The sequence below is a fragment of the Tachyglossus aculeatus genome, chromosome 2 (genome assembly GCF_015852505.1).
Source record: "Tachyglossus aculeatus isolate mTacAcu1 chromosome 2, mTacAcu1.pri, whole genome shotgun sequence".
Lineage (NCBI taxonomy): Eukaryota > Metazoa > Chordata > Mammalia > Monotremata > Tachyglossidae > Tachyglossus > Tachyglossus aculeatus.
In genome coordinates, this window is record NC_052067.1 from 16,047,368 (window position 1) to 16,061,367 (window position 14,000).

General features: G+C 44.5%; 1 protein-coding gene across 1 annotated transcript in view; it reads right to left on the reverse strand.

Moving 5' to 3' along the window:
• C2H7orf31 (chromosome 2 C7orf31 homolog) overlaps positions 1–13,408 on the reverse strand; it is a 41,554-nt gene extending 28,146 nt beyond the window's left edge. Inside the window, exons 1-3 of the mRNA XM_038740870.1 lie at positions 13,252–13,408; positions 4,040–4,216; positions 1,375–1,446 (exon numbers count right to left, since the gene is read on the reverse strand). Of these exons, the coding sequence (XP_038596798.1) occupies positions 1,375–1,446; positions 4,040–4,216; positions 13,252–13,385 (383 nt within the window). The 5' untranslated portion in view covers positions 13,386–13,408. The remainder of the gene's footprint in view (positions 1–1,374; positions 1,447–4,039; positions 4,217–13,251) is intronic.
• Between the last annotated feature and the right edge of the window lie 592 nt (positions 13,409–14,000).

A 14,000-nucleotide genomic window follows, 5' to 3' on the forward strand; every position in this document is an offset into this window, starting at 1 on the left:
ACAACCCTGATCCCACTGGAGACTCTGAATGTCTAGCAAACTACAAGAGGCATATTTTACCAGATCTATGAAGCAAAGGTGATGGAACCAGGAGAAGAGATCGGAAAGCTCTCCAAAAGTCTTTGATTGGCTGAAGAGTTTTTACAACAGATTATTGTCAGAGGATGAGCCTGTTGTTGGGTAGGGATTGTCTCTATCTGTTGCCAAATTGTACTTTTCAAGCGCTTAGTACGGTGCTCTGCACACAGTAAGCACTCAATAATACGAATGAATGACTCTTCTCTTCCTCCACTTTACACTGAAAAAAAGGAAATGGGTTTCGGAAGTAACTTGAGGGATTTAGACATCAGGGAGAATTTCCTGTTCAAGAGTTTGGTTAAACGTTGGTACCATTGTCTGAGGATAGTTTTGGAAACTCCTTCTCCGGAGGTCTTCAAAGACAGGAAGTCTCATCTTCCTGAGTGGTTAAGAAGTGAACTAACCAAAGCCAGACAATAGATGGGGGTTTCAAATTCCCTTCCCACCCAACGATTCTATTAGTCTTGCTCTACAGCTTCTCTTGACTGCTCCAAACTGGATTCTTGGCCTGAACTTCATTTTGCTTTACTTCCCTGACCATCTCGATTTTTCATAAAGCAAAGATGCTGCACTTGCGGGCAAGTTCAAATCACCACTACTGGCTTGGTTTATGACATGTCCTACTCCTTGCAGATCTGCTGTGACTGAACCTTCAAAACTTGGGGTGTGATATCTGGGGAGCTGAGGTAGTCATACCATCCAAGGCGTCCTCCCCCCCCAGAATTACGTCTGGCCTGAGAGATGAAAGAGGCCAAGCCCCTTACCAGGACCCTCCCCCTACATCAACCACAGCCACCAGGAGAGACCCCTCTTCATTAGAGCAGAGAGAAAAAGGAGGAAATTTTATTCATCAACCAGCCCCTTACATCACTGGGTTGGGCCAAGTTTCTCCCCACTGTTGAATATTCTTGGTTGTGTTACTGCTTCAGTGGAGGCTACTGACATAAAACTGTTATATTTTCCTTCGCTTTGCAAGCAAATATTTTGTACACTTATAACACGATCTCAGAAAGAGCAACAGCATTGCCTTCTGATCAAAGGACAGCCCTCCTGTACTGTCTCCCTGCCTCAACTGAGCTCTCCTTAAGGGCCTATGCACTCTCACGGATTCATTCATTCAATCGTATTTATTGAGTGCTTACTGTGTGCAGAGCACTGTACTAAGCACTTGGGTAGTACAAGTTGGCAACATATAGAGACGGTCCCTACCCAACAGTGGGCTCACAGTCTAGAAGGGGGAGAAAAAATAATGACTGCGAGGGTGGCAGCTTTAGCTTAGAGAACAATGGAACTTACAAGGAGTCGTTTCCATATAGTTTGCTCTTTGTCTTCTGGGTCAAATCATAGTACTGTTCAATGGGATAGCCCCTGAGAAGAAAAAAAAAACACAAAACAATTTCACTTTCTGAAGCAGTTATCCGCCAATCCCATATCCAGCACTTAGAACAGTGCTTTGCACATAGTAAGTGCTTAATAAATGCCATTATTATTATTATTATTATTATTATATCTTCATTTTAGAGGAATACCGGGGTTAGAGTGTCTCTCCTAAACTCACTGGGTTAAAAAGAGCTCTGTAAGTGGAAAACATAAGGATGGATGGATGGATGCTTGTGTGTGTAGCTGTCTCTTGGTGTGCTTTTATAAGGAGAGAAAGTGAGGGATCGGGAGAGATGGGAAAGTTGAGATCAAAATTCACCTGGTTCACAACGTGAGGCGAGACTGATCTCCATCCCTTCCCTAACCTGCCCCGAACGTGGGCTGGGAAGAGAACCCGTGGTATTGTCCTGCAAATCCAACCAGCAGCTGGATCATCATCAATCGTATTTATTGAGCGCTTACTGTGTGCAGAGCACTGTACTAAGCGCTTGGGAAGTACAAATTGGCAACATATAGAGACAGTCCCTACCCAACAGTGGGCTCACAGCTGGATGGCCTGAGAAATGAGCCAGTGACCCCACGGGGTATCCTGGGCAGAACCGGGCCACCTGCTTCAGCCACTGTGTAGGGACCAACCCAAGAGAAGCCGTGATTTCGGGCCTCGTTGTTCCAAAGACAGACTGCAATCTGGGAAAAGTTGGAGGGGACTCTCTCCTGCCCCATCCACATCTGAAACGTGAGTCGGGCAAGCCCTCCTTTCCCAGCAGCCTAAGAGGCCGGCCCCGGCCTGGAGATCCCAGTTATTACAGAGCCAGGATGGGGAGAGGAGGCTAAAGCAGGTGACTTTTCCATCTACATGGAGTAAAAGTGTTGTGCTGTGCCGTGCTGTAGGTGGGAGACTGCTGACACTCTCCTCCCTCCCACCCTGGCTCAGTCCCATCCTGTGGCTTTCGTGATGGTCCTATTTGTTAAGCGCTTAGTACAATACCTGGCACATAGTAAGTAGTGGGGTAGATGCAAGGTAATTGGGCTGGACACACTCCTTGTCCCACATGGGGCTCACAGTCTTAATCACCATTTTTACAGATGAGGGAACTGAGGCACACCAAGTTAAGTGACTTGCCCGAGGTCATCCAGCAGATAAGCGGCGGAGCTGGGATTAGAACCCAGGTCCTCTAACTCCCAGCCCATGCTCTTAAAAAGGAAGCAGCGTGGCTTAGTGGAAAAAGCACAGACTTGGGAGTCAGAGGTCATGGGTTCTAATCCTAGCTCCTCCACTTGTCTGCTATGTGACCTTGGGCAAGCCGCTTAACTTCTCTGTGCCTCAGTTAACTCATCTGTAAAATGAGGATTAAGACCGTGAGTCCCTCGTGGGACAACCTGATTACCTTGTATCTACCCCAGCGCTTAGAACAGTGTAGGCACTTAAAAAATACCCTTATTATTATTATTTCCACTAGGCCATTTTGCGCCTCAGAGTTTATCACAGAAGCTCGTGTGTGGTAGAATAAACCTGCCATTAAAAACTGTTGGGAGGAAGATAGGCTTTGGATAGAGAGATGCTTCCTCTTCTGAGGTTGGGGGATTTCTTCCGTTTAATTTTTTTTTTTTTTTTTTTTTTTTTTTTAGGAAATTAACCTGCCAAGATGATGAGCCACTAGTGGGGATTCTATGACATTCAAGTGACTGATGGAAGACTGCAGCAACTGTGATCAGCAGAGCATCTGTGAACTGACTGAGCCTGTGTGGGGCTGAATGACCTTTTCTGTTGAAAAGACAGAGTCTTCCTCTTTTGGTGTCTTCAAGTCTCATTTCAGAAAATCACCCAAGAGAGCCGTTCTTCCCTCATTCCAATCTGGTTTCCCTTTGAGAAGGTGAGAATCTGACGTTAGCCATGACCTCTCTTCTATTGACTGTTCTTTTTCCAGTTGATTTCTCTCCTCTATTTTTCATTTGGAACATTGCGCTTTTTGAGAATGAAAGTCTATTTGGCTTACAAAGTCTATTGTGGTTCTAAATCATGACCCAAGTTTCCGGAGAACCCTGCCATGACCCCTCCTGAGGTCTGTAGTGGCACCAATCCCCTAATCTCAAATACATGTCAAAAATCTGTTCAGTACGGAGTTATACACCAGTGCTGAGGGTTATGGTTGGTGTTTAATAAGCATAGATAGGGCTTTCATCTTTTTTAAAAAAATGGTATTTGTTAAACGCTGATTATCATCATCAATCATATTTATTGAGCGCTTACTGTGTTTCAGAGCACTGTGGCAGGCACTGCACTGAGTGCTGGGGTAGATACAAGATAATCAGCTCGGCCACAGTCCACGTCCCGCATGGGGCTCACAGTCGTAATTCCCATTTTACAGGTGAGGTAACTGAGGTACAGAAAAGTGAAATGACTTTCCCAAGGTCACCCAACAGACAAGTGACGGAACCACTTACTCTAAGCTTTGGTTCCACGTTTGAGATCTTTAACGGGCTTCTGATTTGTAGCGGAGGAAAGAAATGTTTCATTTTACAAAGAGAAAGGAAAATCAAGAATACCATCCTTTAAACATGATACCAAAAACTGACCTACCTGGGCCATGGATCTCCACCAAACCCATAATGCTGGCGCCCTTTACTGAGGAGAGGAGGAGGCTCAGATTTCGGTCTGTGATCTGCTGGCAGGGACACTGGGGCGATCCCACCATATTCCCGTTCCGATCCCCATGGCAGCCTGCACACTTGAAGTGATTTTCTTAACTCCTGATACCTGTGAATGATGAAGATAATTATATTGGGATACATTAGCTTACTAAGTGCCGAGCCCCGTGGTAAATGCTGGAGTAGATTTAAGACTATCCAACTGGATGTAGTCTTTATCCCGCCCGGGGCTCAGGATCTAAGAGACAAGGGAGAACAGGCATCTTGTTCCCATTTCACAGAGGAAGAAAGTGAGATACAGAGAGGTTAGGTGACTTGCCCAAGGTCCCACAGCAGGCTGGTGGCAGAGTTGTGATAGATAGAGAAGCAGCGTGGCTCAGTGGAAAGAGCACGGGCTTTGGAGTCAGAGGTCACGGGTTCAAATGCCGTCTCAGACACTTGTCAGCTGTGTGACTTTGGGCAAGTCACTTAATGTCTCTGGGCCTCAGTTCCCTCATCTGGGAAATGGGGATTAAGACTGTGAGCCCCCCCGTGGGACAACCTGATCACCTTGTAACCTCCCCAAGGCTTAGAACAGTGCTTTGCACATAGTAAGCACTTAATAAATGCCAATATTATTATTATTATTATTATGCCTCTTGCCTCCTGGCATCACAGGGCCCTCCCCTCGCCAGGATGGGGATGCCAGGGTTAGGGGGGCTGGATAGTGGTGCTTCTGCTGACAGTCTTAGACTTTTTCCCAATTCTCACACTGGCAGCACCCCACCCTCCCTCTGGCCCTGAGCATACGGCTGGAGAGTGAGGCGGGGAGTCTAGGCAGGGACTGTATCTGTTTGCTGCTGCATTGTACTTTCCCCCACTCTTAGTACAGTGCTTTGCAAACAGTAAGTGCTCAATAAATACGACTGACTGACTGCTCACTCCAGGAATCACTAATATCACAGGGGTTAGGGACCCAGATGACGGTCTCAAATCAGCAGCCCCGTCTCAATCCTGTTCCACACGCCTCCATCTCTTCCCATTCCAAAGGCTCACTAGGTGACTGGATTTCTGGCAGGCAAATTACATGACGGTGTCCCCCTCTTGAAGATATAAAACTAATGTTATGCCCCAGAATGTCGGGTTGGTGAGGAATCTGCCCCGGCCTCCAATCCCCTGGATTTGCCTATATCCACCCCAGTGCTTACTACAGTGCCTGACAAATAGTAAGCGCTTAACCAATACCATTATTATTATTTTTTTTATTTCTTCCCAGCGGAAATGTGTAGTCCAAGGAGAAGATCTTTTCTACCAGGGAATGCCAGGGATTGTTCTTGGGAACCCTTCCAACCTAGCTCTCAGCCTGCTGCCTCCCAGCTGGATCTGGCCATGGAAATGACACTAGGGAAGGGGCAATGAGGAAGAGGAGGAGGAGGAGGAGAGGAGAAGGGGTAGGGCATGAATAGAGCCAGGGGGCATATGCCCTGTTGGTGCCCATGAAGGCGTAAGGACGCTCTCAGCTTCACACTACAAATCCGTGGGAGCCGTTGGTCTCTTCTCTTTCACAGAAGGGGTACCCATATCTCTGATGCCACTCCTCTGTGGCATCGTTTGGGATGTGCCCACCACCAGATCCTCCTAGAAGTCCCACCCCTGAGTAGCTGCACTCAGTTGCTTGGTCTGCTCTGAGGATGCGGTCGGACGCTGAAGGTCCCGGTCATCAGAGCGGCTAGCGGCGGTCACAAGCAAATCCAGTCCCAGAGCAAACCGCTTTCCTACAACCAAAGAGGTAGTCAAACCCAGGATTTAGTTCCTATGGAAACAGAATAAACCTATTTAATGGGCTTAATCTGAGCATTTAAGGTTAAAATAGAAGGTTACATTTAAATGGAAAATGGGTTAACACTTCAGTATCTAATCACTATACGCTATTTGTGGAGCTAATGATCAGTAAGCTGAACCTGTGGGAGATGTTAATGAATCATTCATGTTAGCTTCAATTTACAGGTTATTGAATTGCAGGAAGTCATTTATGTTATAAACTAAACCCTAACCTTCAGAAGCCATATTAATGTGATTGGTCATTAAGACTGGGCTGTTTTGTTTTTTTTTTAATTTAGTTTTTACACTGCAGGTCACACAAAGAACCTGTTTAAATATTGGCTTTTTGAAATTATAACTTTTCAAAAACTTGGAAGAGCGTCTTCACAGAAAGGAAAATAATACCTCAACCTAAGATTTAAATTTTGGAACAATCAGTCTCAGAAATCGACACATTGAATTGTGCATTGTTCTTTAAATTAAACTAATGACTCTTATTGAAGCCACACCCTGTTAGGTGACTAGGATGACAAATTTCACCAATTTAGAAATATTGGACCTCAAAGGAAAACCAGGTTTTCTGATCTTTCAGCTAATACTACCTTGATTTCCAAGTTAATGAAAGCTTAATGCTCAAACAAACTGACCGGACTCCTGAAAGAGGCCAGCAATAGAGAGAGAACCAGCAGCGAAAGGGAGGCCTGGGTTGGGCAGATTAGTGATTGCTAGCGAGTGTCCTTAAATGACATCTGACTTGGAAACCTTGCTGGGATTGAGTGAGGTCAGCTAAATTGACCTAATTTGTGCTTATTATGACTTGCTGTACATTTGCAGGGAGGATCTGAGGGATTAGGTAACAAGAGGTTTATATTAACACTGCCTAAAATTGGGTTATTAGTGGTAAATTTTCACAGTAAATCCACTGCTTTAGCATTTCTCTCTAAGGAGTTCAGTACCTAACAGACACTGAGTTCAACCTTGAGGAAACTGAGACAAAAGTTTACACAAAATAAGGCACTGGCTGGGTTAGAATTAAACCAAGTTTTGGTGTCTTAATCCAGCACTCTATTGGCCTCTTTTTGAAGATAAATGTTCGGATGGGTTTCAAACTGAATGTCGACAAGCAGCAGTGACCTAGAAATCCAGGACCTCTTTTGGGAGTGTGGTTGTGAACTACGAAGTGGAAAGAAGAGGAAGAGCAAGGGAAACTGAAGAACAGAAAGGCAGCAAAACTTGAACCCTTGAACCATTGGAGATGAGGTGGAAGAGGGAAAAGGCCAGCATGGGGGGGAGGCTGAGCTGATGCCAGAGGTGGAGAAGAGGGTTGAGGGGTAATTACTCTGTTGGTTGTTTCCTGTCTCCATTTTTTCCCCTTCTCCAAAGGAACCGGGGGCCTGAAGCAATGCAATTTATCTTGGGAGGCAGGAGAGAAGATGAGTAGGAATTACAGGGTGGTTCTGATTGTCTGAGTATTGACTGGGGTACAATTAGTCAACCAGTCAATCCTATTTACTGAATGCTTCCAGTGTGCAAAGCACTGTATTAAGTTCTGGGGGGAATACAATACAATAATTAACATTCCCTGCCCACAACGAGCTTAATGTCTACAGGGGGGAAATTAGCTATTACAAGCGTGTGACACCGACCTTAATTCTTTTGACAGAAGTTAAGAATCACTGATAAGGGTTGATGTGATCTAACAGTGTTACTGTTGGCAGGGAACATTTTTACCAATTGTTACAGTGTACTTTTCCAAGTGCTTAGTCTGGCGCTGTACATACAGTAAACACGCAAAATATATACGATTGATTGGAAATTGCATTTTTCTATTCCTGGGATCTTATTTTGTGATCACATGTAAACTACTTAACGACTTGGGTCTGATTTCTCATCTGTAAAACAGGAGTAACACCAGTCATTGGGGATATCACCATTAATACTATTTATTGAGAACCTAATGTTTGTGGAGCACTGTCCTTAGCAGTCATTCAGTCATTGTATTTATTCAGCGCTTACTATGTGCAGAGCACTGTACTAAGTGCTTGTCCTGGTGCTGTTCTCTGGAAGAGCAAACAGCAATGAGTGGAGGAAAGAGATGGAGAGGGTCTCTCCACAGGGGAGAGATCCCGGCACCAGGGAGAAAGTCTCACTGGAGACCCAGATGGTTGGGAGGCGATGAGCAGTTCATTAATTCATTCATTTAATCATATTTATTGAGCGCTTACTGTGTGCAGAGTAAATTAGCCTGTAATTCATTCAATCATATTTATTGAGCACTTACTGTGTGCAGAGCACTGTACCAAGCGCTTGGGAAGTACACCTAATGCTATGAATGAGGATATGACAAGTGCCTGGCCCAGCTTGGTGGGCTGTTTGGATGGAGAGGATGGAAGGATCCTGGAAATATTGTAGAGGAAAAAGGGACAAGACTTAGGGATAGACTAAAATGTGAGAGTTAAAAGAGGTTGTCGAACTGAGGATAATGGCAAGTTGCTATGGCATCTGCAAAGATTATTCCAACTGCAGCCACCACTGAAGCAGGCCCTTCCTTGCTTGCCGTATCCCCACTCGGAGAGGACTACATGAGGGGTCATAATGCTCCCGTGCATCTCAGGAATTTCTGGGGGGGTCACAGTGGTGGCAGTTCCCTAGTCTCTCCCACTGGGATCCCACAGCGAGCAGTTGCCCACATATCTGTGCATGGGGGTCAAATGAAGCAGTGTGGCTCATTGGAAAGAGCATAGGCTTTGGAGATAGAGTTCATGGGTTCAAATCCCAGCTCTGCCAAATGTCAGCTGTGTGACTTTGGGCAAGTCACTTAACTTCTCTGTGCCTCAGTTACCTCATCTGTAAAATGGGGATTAAGACTGTGAGCCCCCAGTGGGGCTTCCTGATCACCTTGTAACCTCCCCAGCGCTTAGAACAGTGCTCTGCACACAGTAAGCGCTCAATAAGTATGATTGATGATGATGCTTTGCACATAGTAAGTGCCTAATAAATGCCATTATTATTATTATTATTATTATTATTCTTTTCCTGGGATCTGCTACTCTGACAGCTCGCAGAGGGACCAAGACCAAAGGCATTTTCTGTAGGGAAGGGTAAGAGAGAGGTAAAATCAGAGGCAGGCAGGCAGAGCTGGAAGGAAGACTTCACAGCACCGCCAGGCTCCAGGCTCCCCGCCTCATCTACTTGTTCTGTTTTGTTGCCTGTTTCCCCCTTCTAGACTGTGAGCCCGTTGTTGGGTAGGGATTGTCTCTATATGTTGACGAATTGTACTTTCCAAGCGCTTAGTACAGTGCTCTGCACACAGTAAGTGCTCAATAAATATGACTGAATCAACAATCAATCAATCCTATTTATTGAGTGCTTACTGTGTGCAGAGCACTGTACTAAGCGCTTGGGAAGTACAAATGAAAGAATGAATACAATACAACAATAAAACACATATTCCCTGCTCACAATGAGCTTAGAGTCTAGAGGGAGAGATAGGTATGTATGTATATGTGTGTGTGGTGTGTGTGTGTGTGTGTGTGTAATGCACTTGAGTACAATAGAGTTAATAATCAGGACCTCTGCCCTCAAGGAGTTTACAGTTTAGTGGGAGACAAACACTGAAATAATTTCCAGATAGGATGGAGAAATAGAAATGTATTTGATTATTATTGTATTAAGAGCTTGCTTTTGGATCAGTTTCCTTATAGGTCAAGCACACAAAACAATCAGAGCAAACCCGGTCCCTGTCCCACTCTGGAGAGATAAACAGGCTTAAAAAACGAATAGGCTTATAAAGGCAGAGAAGCCCCAGCCCTCCCAGAGATAAGCACTACCTAAACCCAATGCAAGGCGTTGAGCTTCCCCTTTTAAATCATTGAATGTGAGGGTGAGCTGTCCACATCCCCAGGTTAAGGGAGTAAAAGAGGCTTACATAAGCTCCCTCTGCCATTTTTAAAAAGTCTGGAAGGCCTGGTGAAGGAACAGAGAAGCTGGGAAGGCAGACTTTAGGGACTGAGGAATAAAGTCTCTCGGGGGAAACTTGTCCAATGTGCAGTGGCATTCTGGGGATCATCCTCTGAACCACCCTGCCCTAACCAACAATTCCAATCAAGACACAAAGTGGGATAGGATTCTATTCAGTAATTTTTTTCAACATTTTGTGCTTATGCGAAAGATGTTTCAAATAAGAGGGCCAGAAAACCAGCAAAATAAAATTAAAAGAATGCCTAAATGGGGCACTAAAACAGACTCAATCTGATTGCCAATAGTCTGGCAGTTACGTTCTTTGGAGAACTGGGGCTAAGGAAAACTCGTGCTCCAGTACAAGCACCCTGACTGACATTCATTCATTCATTCAATCATATTTATTGAGCGCTTACTGTGTGCAGAGCACTGTACTAAGTGCTTGGGAAGTACAAGTTGGCAACATATAGAGACGGTCCCTACCCAACAGTGGGCTCACAGTCTAGAAGGGGGGAGACAGAGAACAAAACAAAACATATTAACAAAATAAATTAAATAGAATAAATATGTACAAATAAAATAAATAGAGTAATAAATATATACAAACATATATGATAATATACAGGTGCTGTGGGGAGGGGAAGGAGGTAAGGCGGGGGGATGGAGAGGGGGAGGATGGGGAGAGGAAGGAGAGGGCTCAGTCTGGGAAGGCCTCCTGGAGGAGGTGAGCTCTCAGTAGGGCCTTGAAGGGAGGAAGACTGACAGAAACAATGATGTCTGAGCCCGCTTTCCCATGTGTTCTACAAAGATGCACTTGCCCTGTCATAATTCCCAATTTTCTAACCAAAATGCACATTGAAAAAACACACACTATGGGATAACGGCGTGTTTTAGCAACCTGCTGCATGAGTGCCAGAACTGGGAAAAGCCAGGCCATCCTAGCTGACTTGTCAGTTTCTAGAACCACAACAGAGTGTCAGCATTACTCGTTCTCTACCCCCCAGGACTATGGTATCCTGAGCTACCATGTTATGTTTCCGAATGCCCTGGAAACTTTCCTCCGTCTCTTCCTGCATCTTCTTAGGTGGCCGGGATGGCGGTCTCAGCGGTTTGGACCCAAAACCACTACACTGTGGCTACAGCTAGTCCAGAGAACCCAGTTCGCACCACATCTACTGTGGCTTTGGAGTCAGAGGTCATGGTTTCAAATCCCAGCTCCACCAATTGTCAGCTGTGTGACTTTGGGCAAGTCACTTAACTTCTCCGTGCCTCAATTACCTCATCTGTAAAATGGGGATGAAGACTGTGAGCCCCCCGTGGGACAACCTGATCACCTTGTAACCCCCCCAGTGCTTAGAACAGTGCTTTGCACATAGTAAGCGCTTAATAAATGCGCCTCTAGACTGTGAGCCCACTGTTGGGTAGGGACCGTCTCTATATGTTGCCAACTTGTACTTCCCAAGCACTTAGTACAGTGCTCTGCACACAGTAAGCGCTCAATAAATATGATTGAATGAATGAATGAATAAATGTCATTATTATTATTATTATTATTATTATTATTTTATTATTATCTACATATTCAATCTACCCCTAAATCCCTTTGGTTCAACCTTCACAAAAATCGCTAAAATCCACCCTTTCCTCTCCATCCAAACTGCTACCACATTAATCCAAGAATTGATCCTACCCCTCCTTGATTACTGTATCAGCCTTCTTGCTGATCTGCCTGCCTCCTGCCTCTCTCCACTCCACTCTAAACTTCACTCCGCTGCCTGGATCCTTTTTCTACAGAAATGTTCAGCCCATGATTCCCCACTCCTCAAGAACCTCCAGTGGTTGCCCAACCACATCTGCATCAAACAACACTCAATCACCTTTCCCCCTCCCACCTCACCTCATTACTCTCCTACTACAATCCAGCCGGCACACTTTGCTCCTCTAATACAAACCTACTGACTGAACCTCAATCTCACCTATCTCATCCCTGACTTTTCACCCACATCCTACCTCTGGCTTGGAATACCCTCCCGCTTCATGTCCGACGATTACGCTTCCCACCTTTAAAGCCTTATTGAAGGCACATCTCCTCCAAGAGGCCTTCCCTGACTAAGTTCTCATGTCTTCTTTTCCCACTCCCTTCTGCTCAGCCTGACTTGCTCCCTTTATTCACCCCCCTCCCCCAAGCCCTTCGGTACTTACGTACATATTTCTAATTTACTTTATTTCTATTAATGTCTGTCTCCCCCTCTCGACTGTAAACTCGTTGTGGGCAGGGAATGCGTCAGTTATATTGTTGTGTTGTACTCTCCCAAGTGCTTAGTACAGTGCTCTGCACACAGTATTGAGTCTTACTCAATAAATACCGTTGATCGATCGACTTCCTAGGTCCTCCAAATCCTCCAAACTATGTGAAATGGCAGCTGATAACTTCCTTAGGATTTACCTTTAATTCAAAAGGACATCACGATGAACATTAGATGGGAGGATGAGGAAGCACTCATGTACGTGCGTACTCAATTATTGATCTTGAACACCCGAGTTGTACAAAGGTGTGTTTCAATTAATAGTACTTGAATGCTTACTGGCTCCCCTGGTAATATAAGCGCTTTGTGGGCTGGGAACATCGATTTTCTCTGTATCTTTATAGATTCATTCAATCATATTTACTAAGTGCTTACTGTGTGCGGAGCACTGTACTATGTGCTTGGGAGAGTACAATAAGAAAGGGGAAATGAGAGATTTCCAAAAGCCTAAGGTGATCTCTTGAAACCTTTTCTCATTGTTGGGTAGGGACCGTCTCTATATGTTACCGACTTGCACTTCCCAAGCGCTTAGTACAGTGCTCTGCACACATTAAGCGCTCAATAAATACAATAGAAGGAATGAATGAAGTGCAGCAGTGAGGAACAAATTCAATCAATAAACCTCTTAAAATAAAAAAAATTTAAGAAATGTAGATAAGTCTATAGAAGAGCTGACTCCTCTTCAGTTCCAAATTATGGTACTGATTAATGAACAAACTCGTGACCTTATTTTAGGTTTGCATGCCAGCCCAGTGAAATATTGTTGACTTAAAGCTTGGTTTTTTCCCAAAATGATGTCTCATTTGCTCACTTCAGCTTTTTCACAGCACCCACAAAAAACTCTTACTTCTTCCAGTTTACTCTCCTAGATTTCTAGTTACCACTATGACACAAGAGTTTCTCATAGCCTAGATACTAATGCCGTCTCCAAGATACTTTCTGAATGGTTAGTTGCCAGGTTATGGTTTGAGGATTACAGTTTTCCTTCAAATCCTTTTTACGAGAGTACACCTTGGAACGATGAAGACCAATCCAATCTATCAACCAGTATAGCTCTGTAAAAGTCTTTTCTCTTTACCTGATCTGTGAAGAAGTTGGTCGCGTCGGTGTTTGTAGGGGCGTCAGGATCTGGTTAGATTTAAAGGTATCTGATAAAATGTCCGCTCCTTCAAGTTCTCTGTAATAATAGGGCAGGCCCCGCAACACTTCCATGCTTTCCAGTTAAAATACCTGATCTGGAAAGGAAAAGAAGGGACGGACCCGTGGGTTTGGTGGTCAACCAGTTCTCAGTTACTTAAACCACTCAAACCAGTCAGGGCAGCTCAGTAACGAGGGGACCTGATCCTGAATTCTTAGGAAATTCTGCCCAGGGGCAGGGCCTGGCCTTTCAACACCAGCAGGTTCATTTGTTTATAAGGAGAATGACTCTCTGGTTGTAATACGATTCAAATAAAACCTTCAAAGTCATCACCGCAGGAATGAATGAGAACTGGAAATCGACTTGGATGGGAAAAAATGAATTCAACGAAGCAAGAATGCTTTCAAATGATTTTCCGTTTCACGTCAATGGATTTTTTAAAGTAACAAATTCAGTTCTATCTACCTCAGTGCTTAGAACAGTGCTCTGCACACAGTAAGCACTCAATAAATGCAATTGATTGATTGATTGATTGATTGATTGGCACATAGTGCTTAACAAATACTATCATCATCATCATCAACAACATCATTCAAAGGACCATCTGATCAATTTTTCTTTCCTTTTCAAAGATTATGAAGGTGAGATACCTGTGGTGTTTGTGAAATGCTCACAATGTGCCAAGCACT